The sequence below is a fragment of the Anoplophora glabripennis genome, unplaced genomic scaffold, assembly GCF_000390285.2.
Source record: "Anoplophora glabripennis isolate ALB-LARVAE unplaced genomic scaffold, Agla_2.0 scaffold66, whole genome shotgun sequence".
Taxonomy (NCBI): Eukaryota; Metazoa; Arthropoda; class Insecta; order Coleoptera; family Cerambycidae; genus Anoplophora; species Anoplophora glabripennis.
Window position 1 is genome coordinate 445,734 of NW_019416742.1, and position 15,463 is coordinate 461,196.

The following is a 15,463-nucleotide window of genomic DNA, read 5'->3' on the forward strand; positions in this document are numbered from 1 at the left end:
TAAATGATGAGTACAATAACAGGCTAATTTGCTGACAAAGTATTTTATCAGGAAAAAAAGTTATTAACAATTTAATAGTGAAAAAAATTTTTTTTAGTAATTTTCTTTAAATAACTCAGCGGGATGACTTTGTACGAAAAAATGCTTAGGATATGATTTTGTTCGCAATAAAAATAGCTACAAAATGGCGGTGGTCCGATTACGAAATTTGCAATAACAAAGCCGTGAGATTGAAAAAACGGTAGAAAACGCCAATTTTTTTAAGTTGCTGTAAAAATGTCAAATATAAACAAAAAGTGATACAACTTTCGAAAACTATAGTTCAATATGTATACAATAATGACGCTAAAGCCGAAAATCAGGAGAGCAAAACTTTTTGTTCTATAAGGTGTTATTATACATTCATCGGCATCTGAAACTCGGAAATTTGCCAAATTTGTTCGAAGCTTTGCTGACACTTGAAATTTGGTACACACATAGAGTAAATATGCAGAAACCAAAAGCAATTTGCAAAATTCAAGTATCTTCATTTTTGCAGTTTTGGTAAGGTTTTATACGTCATCCTAGTTTTATACATCACCGTTTTTTTAATTTGTGGACGTATATTTATGTATATTTATAAAATATTCCATTACGGTAGATTAGCCAGCATAATTACCTACAATTTAAAAAAATATATATTTTCATCGTTTAGATCCTAAGCTACTTAACATTTTGCGCCTGTTAGCCGTAGTCGTACATTATTCAACATATTAACATAAAACAAAATCGTACGTGTGGGGTAAACCTTTAACTTTAATTAAACAATTGTTTAAATTTACTGTTGCATATTTCTAATAGTATACAAGCGCCGAAGAGCGGAGCTCGCGCTCGAAAATGAAAAGCTCTGCAGGTACTCGTTCCAAGGAATTTTTTAATAAAATTTTCAGTCACTTAATTTAAACGTCGTATTATTTCGCGCTACATCTCCTTTTACCTGCGCCCAGACTAATTCGATTGGGTTAAGTTCACATTGATAAGGTGGTAACCGTAGTACTGTTATTTGGCGATTTGTTGCCATTTCATCAATAACATATTTTTTCTGATCTTTATTAAGATTGACAAGTGTCAAAAGTTCCTTTTTCACCATATTTGTTTCAAAAGAAATGTTTTTTCCGGATAACCATTGAATTATATCGGCTTTCCTTCAAACAGTCGTAGGCGTCCGCTCGGTCTGCCGTGAATGGTAACTGGCATTATCCATGACAATTACAGATCACGGAGGAATAAGATCCAACGTCTGTGTAAAATACTCTTCGAAAACATCTGCGTTCATGTCTTCGTGATAGTCACCTGTATTTTTAGATTCAAATAAAAGTAAACCGCCATCTACAAAACCACTGGCACTACCTATATGTGTCACTATTAATCTTTGCCCTTTACCTGAAGGTGCCTTGAACCCTGTTGAAAGTCCATCCAAAAATGCTTGTCGAAAACTTTTTACATTTTTATCTTGCCATACTTTTGTTACAGTATATCCCTCGTTGACCCAAGTTTCGTCCAGATAATAAATATTCCTCCCTTCGTCACGGAATTTTCTAATTGATCTTAAGTAGGATCTTCGCCAACAAATAATTTCATCTTTATCGATAAGAACTGACTTCCTGTTCTGCTTTTCCCAGCAAAAATTCAACTCTCGTAAGACAGCCCATAATTTGCTTCTACTGATTTTTGGCAAATCGTTGTCCTCTGAAAGTTCACTTACAATTTTGTTTAGCGTTGGTATTACTTTTTTAAAATAAAATGAGTGTACTTTGCTGCGAATGACATTTTTGAAGAAATCATCTATAACGACTTTTGACCTCCCTGTAGATGATTTTGGGGGATTTACAGTATCTTGTTCGTTTTTTGTTTCCTTTAAAAGTCTGTAGATAGTCGATTTTCCAATCCCTGTCATTTTGGAATACTTTTCCACGATGTCGTCAACACTGTTGGTAGGATTTTAGTGTTTCAATGCTTTAAATACATTTAATATAATAATCTTCTCATTCTGAGACAGCGCACATCTTTTCACGCGTTTAGCAGGTACGTAATCTGATAAGCTCGACATTTTACCCAAACAATATTATATCCACTGGCACAATAGTCACTAAATACAAGTCGAATTTTACTCTACTGTAAAACTCTATCCAGTAAAATATACTAATGTACACCCATTACCTGTTAGCATTAGTGTTACCCGATAATTACCTGAAACGAAATATTACCACGCCCATGGCCGGTTCTTCTCTCGGGATTTTATTACTTTCTTTCATTTCCAAACAGACTATAAGAGAATGCACTCTTTATATATGAGGTTTGTTCAGAAAATAACCAAACTTAATTTTTTTAAACTTTATTATTAATTTTATACATTATTGGTCCTTGTCTCCTTCAAAGTACTCCCTTGCCCTATTCTCATACTTTTCCCAGTGGTATTTTGCCAATCTATTGTGACGGTTAAACTTCAATGTCGTAGACCTAAACCCAGCTTTCGTCCCCCGTTATGATCCTTTAATTAAATGTTTCATCGTCATTGCCGACAAACGTCCACAGGATTTTCTTAAAACGAGTAACAAATTTTGCTGCAACTCGATGCATGTTCAATTTTTCAGTCAAAACAGGGCATGACCCAATTCAGATGCTAACCTCTTCTGCTATTTTCTGACAGTCAATCGGCGATTTGCATGCACCAGATCTTTGACTTTCTGAATGCAGGAATCATCAGTTGAAGTCAAAAGTCTTCCTGGTCGAGGATCATCTTCAGTTGACTGACAATCACATTTAAATCGTGAAAACCGTTTGTAACAGCACGTACTACCCAGAGCATGATCTCCGTAAGTTTCTTTCAAAAGCTGAATCCATTCCGTGAACCTAAAGAAGGCATTGAAAACAAATATATTTTCAACTACAATTAATTTCATTAACTTTTTATACTCTTTTAATAGTTTATTTTTTTCAGAAATTTTGAAAAACAGGAACCCTGGGATGTATCTTATCAATGGAGAGAATCTCAATCCCAAGAAATTTTACAAAAAAACAGGTTACAACAAAACTTTTCTAAATCTGAAGACCTTGTAAATGTAGCTTATAGTAGAAACCCAGATGATGAAATCGTAAAACTTTCGAGCTCCAATGATGACGATGATGAAGAAACAGAAGACAACTCCAAACAATTAAAGGATATTCAGAATGAATCAGTCAAAGGCAATCAAACCCCAGAATCAACAGATCTAAAAAGCGATGACGAGAATATTGATGAGAATATTGAAACAGATGATTCAGTGGATACAGATGTCAATATAAGCAATGAAGTAATTGTAGGAAAAAGAGAAAGAGAAATTAAAGACGTTGGGGTAGAAAAACAAACAGCCCTAAATAATGGAAATGTTGAAATATTTGATACTGAATCAAACAGGTTAATATTTAGAGAAATAGATAAATCCGATGAAGCTAAATATATCGAGAACTCTAAACCCGCTAATAAGGATTTCGAATATATTAAACCTACTCCTAATAAAGATGAAAATATTGAAGGGCGAGATAATAAATCAGGGAAACCAATTTTTGAAGAAATAAAGCTAAGAAAAGTTAATAAATGCGACGAAGTTAAATATATAATAAACTCCAGGCCCGCTAATAAAGATTTCGATTATATTAAACCTACCCCAACATCTATAAAATCGAAATTACCTGTCGATCCCATTGCAGAGCTGCGGAATATTGTTCGAAAAGACAGTAACGTTAGTGACGATGACCCACCCTTTAACTTTCAAGGAATGCTAAGAAAGACAAATTTTAGAAGAGATTCTTTGAAAAATAACGCAGAAGTGTCCAGAAGGGATTCTTTGAGGAAGATAGTGGACTCACCAAGACGTGATTCTTTAAAAAATGCTATGAAAGCTGTACGAAGGTTTTCCCTTGGGAAAGAACCAGAAAATTATGCTGATGTTACCACCAATGGTACTGATGTAGAAGAACCCATCACATGTAAACCAGTTGAGCTTGAAATATTACCTGGATTATTCATTAATGGAATGGAAGTAGATCTATAAGTATGAGGATGATTATTTGAAATTAATTAAGAATTATTTATTTATGTATTAAATGTGTTGAAAAATATTTTTAATGTATCAAAATTATAATAATTATATTATATTAACAGCAATTACTTATTAAAATTATTGTAATACAAAGTTTTTTCATGTGATATAATTTCCATCAGAGTAAATAATAAATAATAGTAATAATACATATTTTCTATGGTACAGTAATACTATTGAAAGAAAGATCATTTGTCCAACAGTACTATGAAAAAAAAAATAGCTGAACATTTTAAAATTATTTGCACTATTACAGGTATCATAAAAAATGTTACAGAACAACTTATGTATTTTGATCTCAAGAGAATAACGTCAATAAGCTGATCACTATGATATGAGGTTTTCGCGGTTAACATTTTTTTTGTTAGACAAATGGTCATAATTTAGTGTGATCTCTGTAAGAGCTTAATTAAAAAGAATAAAATGACGTCACAATATTATCACCAGAATAATACTTCAAATAAAAATAGTTTTGGTCATTATTAGGTAAAGAAGCACGAAATCCTTTTTTGGTCGCAATATTTTCAAATCTTCTCAAAGTATGTTTTTATTACGCTTTTAAATGAACTAATATTTAGTATTGCAGCTTGTTTGGTTTTGTGGTAAATAAATTGAACTTAAAAATGGACTGTGTAGGTATTTGTTGACAATGTTACAGTATGACAAGTATGTCAGAAGCCTACTTTTTTTAGACGTTAACCCACAGCTAGATACTGTTATATTTTTCCTACATTTATCCACCTCTGAACAATTTAAATCTTAGGTTACTTCAAAAATGGTAATGCTGAATGAGCGCTGAGAAAAATATTTTCACCAATTGATAATGTATTTGATGCAATGAATCTCCAAAGAATCTAGATATAATTAACTCTTGGTGCATTGCTAATAATAGCCTGCCTCTGAATTCTACCAAATGTAATGTCATGACTTTTAGTCGACGATGTGATCAAATTCACTATGAGTGTACTCTGAATGAAAAAAGTGTTACTTTAAATTTTATGTTTGTATAGCTAAGTATCTTTCTGTATTTTTTTGTATTGTATTATAGCGTTTTAATATTATACGTCTGTTACCTGTTTGTTTTAGATATTATGTTTTATGGTATTTATTTTGTTTTAAGAATAATTTGTATCTCTTTCACCTATTTTTATTAGTTTCTTTTAGTTTGTAACCTTATCCTGTAACTGGGCATTGTCCGTTGGATATTGTACTAAAAAAAGCGCGATTCGGGAATGTTATTAAGCTGTTTGTAGAAAATAAATCCAAGAAGCCGCGGTTATACCTGAGAAGAATTTGCAAAGCTTACCCTCAAAAAAAAACAATTTTGCAATATTATTTCATATATTACTTTTTATTATTGAACTAGGATATAGATTTCAAAAACAGTTAATATTGAAATCCAATGAAATGATTAGGTTTAATTTCCAACCTTTATTTACAATTTATTATTATATTATTAATTGTTATCATATTATTGTTCACTGAACAGTGTGCAACATTAGTTTAAACTGTACCTACATCGCCGAAAACGGGGTTTGGCCACGTACGTAAAGAAATTTTTATCACTAATAATTTGCTCTAATTTATATATGACCTCTTAAAATATGTCTAAAAATATGAACTTTAGAGTTTACCTTTTCTATTTTTTGCAAATATCCTTTGAAAGTTTGTAAACACAGATTTTCAAGATACACTTTAGAGAGAATCTAGTAGCTATTAGTTTTCATTATTTTTCCATTCCTTCGTATTCCATTGTTGCGCTGTTCACGTTGATTGAGACCGATTATGCAAAAAAAAAGTAGAAAAACTAAAAATTTTAAAAACGTTTGGTCCACATCATTTTGAGCCACCTGATATTATTATTCATAACTTTATTCAGTAGCATTTTTATGCGCTGTAGAATATATTCACAATATATTATATTAGTTATTGTCATCCTCAGATAATTTCTTGATTGTATTCCCCTAAAGAAGAAATAACTGTAAATTTTGAATTCCCTCTTAATAATAATAATAATAATAATAATAATAATAATAATAATAATAATAAATCATTTATTTCCAACAGGTAAACACAATTACAGGAAATACATAGCAAATGAAAAATAATAATAAAGAACAGTTACACTTATAATCATAACAAAACCACTGAGTTTATTTTGACAAAATCTATTCTGTATAAGAGAAAAGTTGAAAAAAAAATAAATTTGATTAACTAGGTATATCTAGAATTGCTCGTTGTTGTAAACAACGTGTTTTATTGTATTTAGTGATGAAAAATTAATATCACAGTAATTACAGATTTTATTAAAATGATAACATGCATTATAAATAGGTGCTTTAAGTAAAATATTAGTTCTACGCCTATCACAGTAAAAAGTTTGGTTATATCTTGAACCAGCACGCGGAACTAAAAATTGTATCTTACTAAGGAGACTACTACAATTTACGTTATTATGTATCAATTATACAAAAATGATATAATTGACCATATCGGTCGCCGATCAAGAGAAATAGTATCAAATCTGTCCAATAATATTTGATTATCAATACCCCTGGCGGGATAGATGCAGTCTTCCTTAAAAGAAATGTATTTTAAAAACCGCCTCTGAACAGATTCTATACTATCAATGTGACACTGATAAATTGGGAACCAAATAAGTGATCCGTACTCATGCTTACTCCTAACCAAGGTATAATACAAAATTTTTAAGGTGCTAATATTTCTAAAATCTTTGCAGTTCCTTAATGTAAAACCTAAAGTCCTAATGGCATTACTAACTAAATGATTCACTTGAGTAACAAAGGTAAGATTACAGTCAAAGAAGATGCCTAAATCTTTTATGCAATCACTTCTTGAGATTGTCATATCATTAAGTGTATAATCATAATTATAAATTTGTTTTTTTTCCTGGAAAATGATACTACATAACATTTGTTTATATTTAACATTAAACGATTTGAATTACACCATTTGCCAATTAAGTTGGCTTGATTCTGTAAATATCTACAATTTTCCTCATTCTCAATACTTGTAAAAATGTTTAAATCATCTACAAAAAGAAGATTATTACAAGATATACTATTCGGTAAATCATTAACAAACAAGAGAAACAGTAAGGGCCCTAAATTCGAACCTTGTTAAACGCCAGAAGTAACTTTAAATTTTGACGAAGTGAAACCCTCACACTTAACAAACTGTTGTCTCTCTATTAGGTACGATTTAATAAAATTAACAAAATTATTTGATAACCCAATACTATCAAGTTTAGCAAGTAACACGTAGTGATCAACCTGGTCAAATGCTTTGCTAAAATCCATATATAACACATCAATTTGCCCTTGGTGATCAATATTCTCACATATGTATTGAGAAATGCATGCCAAGTTTGATACACAAGATCGTTTATTTACAAATCCATGTTGACTCTGGGAGAAAATATCTTTGGTATTAGCGTAAATATGATCATATTTCAAATAGTTTTGAAAAATTACATAAAATTGAAACAGGCCTATAATTAGATATTATAGATGGATCACCTTTTTTCAATACCGGACATATTCGTGCTACTTTCCACACATCTGGATATGTTACTGTAGATAAAGAGATATTGAATATAAATAGAAAAGGGACTACTAAGACCTGCCCACAGTCCGTCACAACAAAACTAGGTATAAAATCTGTACCAGATGTCTTTTTATTTCTAAGTTTTTTAAGGGCGTTGAAAAAATCCACCTCAGTAATTATTGGTATATTAATATTCTTGCTAAAACTGTGCGCCATGTTAAATGTTTCATAATTAAAATCAGGTGTCACATAAACACTACGAAAATAATCAGCAAATCCTTCAGCAATAGCTTGAGAATTATCATACTGAATATCATTGAATTTCATTACACCGGAATATTAGAATGCCCCTTCTTATTTTTTACAAATGACCAACATTTAGAGGAATCAGCTATAATGAGACGTTCAGAATTCTCCATAAAAGTTTTATATGCCTGTTCAATTTGAATTTTAACTGTACGCCGTAAATTACGGTATCTATTGAAATAATAATCAGTTTTAAACTTTTTATAATTTTTCAAAGCAGATTCTTTAGAACGAATATTTGTTATAATTTCTTTAGTAAACCAGGGTGGAAAACGACGACGAGGATTAATTTTTAATGGAACAGACTGATCAAAAATATTATTTAGTATATTATTATTATAATGTCAAGGTCATCGCTGTCTGGAGCCAAATTGGTACATGAAAACACCCACATTGTTGTTTTAATTTATCTTTGTTTTGGCATTAGAAATAACAACTTTTCGTATAACTGATCTGGCAAATTATGACTCCAGTTATTTTCTAATTCACTTAAATTAAAACTTGAATAGAAACTAATTTCTTTAATTATATTCTAAAATTAGATAGGCTCAATAAAAATTAAATTTGTTAATATTCGTTAATTTTGAAATTAAATAAGAAAAGTTCCATTTAATTGTTCCCCAACAACATAACTATTATAAATAATTATAATGTTTTCAATTCAGTGCATAAAAAAGTGTATACCTACCATATACATACTTAAAGAAATGCAGATAAATAAAACGAGGTTTATTTTAAAATTATATTACAAAAGTGTACTCATATAGAGTTACCTATATATCACAATACTTTGAAAAGTGTCATAAGTGCAACTATATAAATTACAAAAACACACCAGCACAACACAATAACTAAAAATAATTAATATTAATTTGAAGTATTATAGATATGATAAGATTACTTACACTTTCTTCCATTCAGACATTTTATCTCCTTCACTATATCTATGAATACATTGTTATTGTCATCGTAAAAATATTTAAACTCTATCATACATCTGTTCCTGTCTTCAACTTGACATAACTTATCGTTGTAATTTAATTCTATATCATCAATTAAATTATAATAAATATAGCATTGACTTTCGCCACTCAAATTTCGTAAAATGTATTCCACGCAGTGAAACAATTTTTGACATCTTTGCCCCTTGCAGTAGGGACATTCTTCACAGAATTTTCCAGAATATTCGTATAAAGATTCGGTATCATTTGCTTGAGATTTCAAGCTATCACAATTGCAAGTGCCACCCTCACAGTTCCCATGGCCAGAACAAAGTTTTTCAGAGCCAGGTTCTATACAGTCACTTTTCAAAACTGAAAAAAAAATTAATTACTTAAATACACCAAAGATAAAAACCTATGATAGGGATAATTTTAAACTCTTAAAAATGTCATATTGAAAAAAATAAATAATAAACAAAAAAAATACATTGAAAACTACAATAATTGAAAGAAAGAAAATTCTTACAAATAAATAATATCACGCAATCTCTTATTATCATCTTCACATATTTTTTAAGAAATGATACGCCAATGTGTAATTCGATTGGCAATCTGTACCTGTGAATCACTGTCTGAAATCGTGGTTCTGTTTTTCCGAATTCGTCATAGTACTTTTGGATGTATTTAAAATTAACAGCAATTCAATTGATCATAATTAAATCTAAAAAGGAAGTAGTAGAAAACAAACATCAAATAAACACTGAATGGTAAAATATAGCCATGCAAATATTTATTGAAGGAATAAGGACACAAAAAAATCTCTGATATCATCTAGGGATTACAAATGATAATTTTTTGTGGAACTTGGTCATCTTCCATTATGTTAAGCAAAGCAAAAATCCCAATCATCAGATTTTTTCACATATTCAGTTAAAAATAATGTTATATTGTCCTTAATCTTGATCGCAATTGTTCAGATTTTAAAAATTGTTGAGTTCCATCGAAAAAAAAACTGTTTCTCAGTCTAACCACAGACTAAATAGCCAACCAACGCAACACACCGCGCCTTAAATGCTGGAAATTGGCAATACAGACTTTTCTGCATCTTTATGCAGGCTCTTCTGAGCTGGCATCCAACAAAAAAATTTGACGTGGTAACTCTCTTCTAATCGCTAATAAGTAAGCTCTAGTGGTGTGGCACTGTTGCCAAGTAGTGGGCATGTATATAAACTTAATGCATTTAATTATGTAATTGTAGAGTTGTATGAAATTTATTTTTTATTTGGAAATGGCATTTGTGTTAAATGCTAAATATACCAAATCAAGTTAGAATTATGCTTCAAGACATGTCCATAAAATATTTGTATTAAGGTTAGTTATAAAAATATTTCAATAAGAAATTATTTAAAATTATTTACGATGTATTATTTTAAACGCGTATTTTATTCCAGCAAATCTAAGAAAAATGTAGATATTTAGTTTTATCACAGACAGATAGATCTTTGCAGGAAATTTAAAATTGTTAGAAACTTAAATATGGTAGGTATATAAAAAAAAGATATTTCTTATAAATGGGTAATATTCCACTTAAAAAAATATAAGTTGTATTTGTATTTCAAATTTTTAACGTTAGTTTCATAATTGTGTTAATATCAGAAGATAATACAGGAAAAATCTTACAAAATTCGTATTTGATTTTTTTTTCTATCTTTAATTTATTAAAGCTAGATGTAGATGGGTATCAAAATACAAATGAAAACCCTGTAACTACCTATGTTCCGCGACGTATTAATAATCCACCTTGTATATTAAATAAATTTATAAAAACTATGGCATCACCAAATATTAAAAAAATTATACATATTTCTAACGGTTTATAATATCATTATGAATTTGTTTATTTGGAAATATATTATCTACAGTATTTCAATACCAAAAAAATAGTAGCTAATTAATGAAACGCAAAAAAACTTGGAACCATGCACATTTGAAAATATAGTAAGAAGTATTGTATTTTATGACCTTTTTTATTCACTCTTTTACGATTTTTCTGCCATTCAGAAAACAGTATTATATTAATCCACTACATGTAAACAAATTTCCAAATTATTGTAATAAGAATAAGTTGTTACTTAGGTACTCAGTTTTTTATCCATTTTTTGTTAAGACCGTCATTTTGAGGAAATCTAAATATTTTTTATCCTTGTGTTGTTCTCCTACTTTGGAGACATAAACACATTTATTTCCAGACATTTTATTATTTTAATTATAACTCAGATGGTTACCTAGGAAGCTACGTATTATTCGAAATTCGTATTTAAAATTCTCGTGATTTAAATTCTGATTCAAACTGGAATAAGTTGTTACGCAGTTGTTTTATCCATTTTTTGTTAAGACCGTCATTTTGAGGAAATCTAAACATTTTTCTTCCTTGTGTTGTTCTCCTACTTTGGAGACAAACACATTTATTTCCAGACATTTTATTATTTTAATTATAACTCAAATATCTAAATAGGTTACCTAGGAAGCTATGCATTATACGAAATTCATATTTAAAATGAGTATTATACAAAATAAATTCGTGCGTCCACGTGACAATATTCCGAACAGGTGTTATACGATAAAATACGTTAAAATTATATCAACGTTACTGAGCTTGCGCATTGAAGATAATTTCATGTAAGCGAAGTAGTCTCGCAACAGGATATCATTCAAGAAAATTTGTTTATGGTTAAGAGTACGTCTATAATAAACCACTTGAAGAAATAAACACTCCATAAATACAGTGACAGTACCGCACCAAGAAAAACAATAAAAATACTTAAAATGACAAGATTAAAACAAAACATAAAATACGCTAATGATGACAGCGATGATATATCAACAAGATATCCACTGCGTATGAGGCTATTCTTCCCGAGAATGCGCTTTAGGTATAACACGGCTAATGTTAAATTTTTATTTTATTTAAATTTAGGAATATTCTTTTATATCGTTTTTTGTAATTTCGTGTATCTATTTTACGAGACACGTGTTGGTTGTTTTTAAATACTTCTGAATCCTTGAAGTTGTTCATTTTTATAGTATCTATGTAAATAGTGCACAAGGATCAGATTCGGTCTGTACAGACTGGTCCATTTTCGATGGGAATTCAGAGTATTTCAGAAACTATTAAAGATATGATAAATCTGACACGAAGTTTTCGAGCTCGATTTTCATGGCAAACTCGACTGTCAAATAGGAAATTTGCTATCTTCATTTGTTTCTGAGTTACAGGGCGTTTCCCATTACTGTCACATTTTTTAACATGACTGTATCTCAGTTGTTAGAGTTAAAGTGAAAACTGCTGAAGACTAATTCTTTAGCGTAGAATTGAATGCCGGTATTAGATTTTGAGTAGATCTTAAGATTTCGGAGTTATGACCCAAAGTTATATTTTTTTTATAAATGGAAATCGTAGCTGACCATGGCCTAAAAAAATAGAGATTTTTTTCGCTTTTTAGTAATATATCACATGCTATAGTTATTTTTACAAACACTGGAGATACGGAGTGTTTTATATATAAATTATATATTTTTTCCTTTTTAATATGACTGGCTATGAAAATACAGATAAAACTATAATTCTTTTTTTTACAAAAGTCATATCTGTTGTAAAAATATGACGTTTATTTTAAATGCACAACATATACTCGTGTGATCATATCATACTAACGAAATCTTAGGAGAAAAGTGAATAGGAACAAACGGACCGATCAGATGGCCAGCTAGGTTACCTGATTTGAGTCCGTTGGACTTTTTCCTTTGGGGTTTTCTAAAAGACATATTTAAAATTCCTTTTAATTGCTACCCGAAGCGTTGCCAGAAGATGCGTGAAATGTGTGACAGTTGAGGGACGGCAATTTGAACATTTAGTTATCATTTTTGTAAGTTTTTATTGATGTAGGTACTTACTATTGTTTAATTTACGTTTAATATTGTAACTTCAGTTGAAGTGGAATAAAAATTTGAAAACTGTCTTTTCTTATCTGTAATATATATTATAAATAAATGTCATATTTTTACAACAGATATGAGTTTTGTAAAAGTAAAAGAATTATAGTTTTGTATGTACTTTCATAGCCAGCCATATTAAAATGTAAAAAAGGATCGAATTTATATATAAAACACCCCGTATCTTCTGTGCTTGGAAAAATAACTATAGCATGTGATATATTGCTGAAAAGCAAAAAAAAATCTTTTTTTTAGGCCATGGTCAGCTACGGTTTCCATTTAAAAAAATATAACTTTGGTTCATAACTTCGAAATCTTAAGATCTACTAAAAATCTAATTAATACCGGCATTCAATTCTACGCTAAAGAATTAGTCTTGAGCAGTTTTCACTTTAACTCTAACTTATTTAACAGCTGAGATACAGACATGTTCAAAAGTGTCACAATAACGAGAAACGCACCGTAACTCAGAAACAAATGAAGATAGCAAATTTCTGATTTGACAGTCGAGTTTGCCATGAAAATCGAGCTCGAGAACGTGGTGTCAGATTTATCATATCTTTAGTGGTTTCTGAAATACCCTGAAATCCCACCGAAAATGGACCAGCCTGTACAATTTCAACTATGACATTTTGTTGCGGGTTGCCTAAATATGTGTCACACTGAAAGAGTCTATTCGGAAATTTAAAACCGCTGTCCTATTCCAGAGACGGTTTTTTCAGTTAACTATTTAGTCTGTGGTCTAACTAAAGTCGAGGCTTTGTAGCAGATAAGTAACTTTATAATTTTAATATACTTATTATTTGTTTTGTTTTTGTTTTATATAATATTTGTGGACAGAGTTTTTATAATTATTTATTCTTGAAATTTACCACCTTACAATTGCGTGTTCTGTTTTTTTTTATTTAATTATTTATTTCTGCTTAACTAAAAAGATAGTTTTTTTTTATAAATAACCCGTTGGATCAGAACCGTTAAAGTAAATAATTATTTTCGACTATATAGTAATCACTACAACACATGACAATTAAAGTTTAAAAAAAGTCAGTTTTTATTCTCAAAACTAGAATGAACTTAAACTTAAGCGTGAGTTTTATCTACCATCTATGGAGATGTGAGAATGTTATAATAAAATAAATAATCTAAAAAACAATGTCAAACAAATATGTACATACAATAGTTATCTGTCTGTTCACATCTATTTATAATTCCGATTTAAACTGTATGATTTCAGATAGCTCTAGTCCAGTGGAATGTAGGTATTTTGTGTAATTAAGTATTGGAATAATACACATAAATGATGCTGTTTGTAAAAATTTTAACAAAACAGTGTAATTTTCATAACCTACAAATTTATAAAAGGAAATTGTTTATAACAGAAGAAAATATTTAGAAATGTTTAGATGGTTTTGGAAAACATTACCGGTATGACATGACGTATAGTAAATATTCAGGTGTTATATTTGCAAACAAAGCAAATAACTAACTAAAACACCCCAGTGACTCAAGTTACAATAGACCTAAAAAAATTACAGAAATGACTCTATAGCAAGATAAGAGGAAAACAATAAACTTTGCGTTGAATTTTTTTTAAGTTGACAGTGTTTCTAAGAAAAGGATATCTATTTACAAATCTAAGGTGTATCTCAAAAGTTTTCGTCCCTATTATATTAGTAAACAACTAACGAGGTTAATTTATTTTTGTCTAACCACTCTAACCACAGAACTGATCAATTTTTATTTATTTTTATTTAGATACAGTATTTCTGTACATGTAAAACTAAGGAAACTCAAAATATAATAATATACTTTATTATTATTATTAATTATTACATTTATTAAATTTTATAGCAATTTGGATGTACACTTACTATTACTATAATTCCCATTTTCTAGATTCGCCTCTGAAGAGTTACTACTATTTTTGTCATTTGAACTGTCACTCATGTCGTTAAAATATAACTAAAACATATTGTGCATCAACTATACAAAACTTTTCATAATTTAACTTACAGTATAAGAGGTACTATTGTAACTGTTTAAAGATAACGACGACTGCATAAGTAGCGTAAATATTAATCTCGTACAAAATCGTTTATACATATTACACCGCACCACCACATTTTATTTGAGAGATGTAGTCACACTCATAGTAGGTATATATCAAGTAGGTTCTATGATAAGATCTATGAGATAAATTGAGGAATTCTGATAACATTAAATAAACGTCAGCAATAAGAAAACAATATTAATTTTATGGTTGGTAAAACCTATGAAATAGTAAATTCAGCCATTTATATAACGAATCAAATTGATCAGAATAAATATGTTATAAATCGTTTTTAATCATAATGACATGTACACCAGGAAAATTAGCGAAAATAAAAGAGAAACTCGAAAAAAGTCCTATCCGCTAGATTATTGTAAAATTGTCTAAATGAACATAATACAAGACGTCTCTCGTCTCGTGAGTCAAAAACATTTATTAGCTAACTCTTCTATTTAAACAAATAAGTGAGGAAAACAGTTTTTTCA

General features: G+C 29.7%; 2 protein-coding genes across 2 annotated transcripts in view; one reads left to right on the plus strand and one right to left on the minus strand.

Moving 5' to 3' along the window:
• Positions 1–4,073, plus strand: part of LOC108917910 (neither inactivation nor afterpotential protein C) — a 54,917-nt gene extending 50,844 nt beyond the window's left edge. The window contains exon 16 of the mRNA XM_023455374.1: positions 2,981–4,073. Coding sequence (XP_023311142.1) covers positions 2,981–4,073 — 1,093 coding nt within the window. The remainder of the gene's footprint in view (positions 1–2,980) is intronic.
• Positions 4,074–8,722: 4,649 nt separating this feature from the next.
• Positions 8,723–15,055, minus strand: LOC108917931 (integrin beta-PS-like). Its single transcript, XM_018724742.2, has 4 exons — positions 14,942–15,055; positions 14,800–14,890; positions 8,900–9,307; positions 8,723–8,845 (listed from the first exon to the last, which is right to left on the minus strand). The coding sequence occupies exons 1-4, from the start codon at positions 15,029–15,031 to the stop codon at positions 8,775–8,777; spliced, it is 660 nt and encodes a 219-aa protein (XP_018580258.1). The 5' UTR covers positions 15,032–15,055; the 3' UTR covers positions 8,723–8,774.
• Between the last annotated feature and the right edge of the window lie 408 nt (positions 15,056–15,463).

What these genes read in the sequence shown, in the direction of transcription:
- LOC108917931 (XM_018724742.2), bottom strand. Translation starts at nt 15,031, where the DNA reads ATGTATAAACGATTTTGTACGAGATTAATATTTACGCTACTTATGCAG. An exon ending in AAATGGGAATTATAGTAATA is followed by an intron (nt 9,308 to 14,799) that starts GTAAGTGTACAT and finishes TTTTTTTTTCAG; the next exon opens with TTTTGAAAAGTGACTGTATA. An exon ending in ATGTCTGAATGGAAGAAAGT is followed by an intron (nt 8,846 to 8,899) that starts GTAAGTAATCTT and finishes AATTATTTTTAG; the next exon opens with TTATTGTGTTGTGCTGGTGT.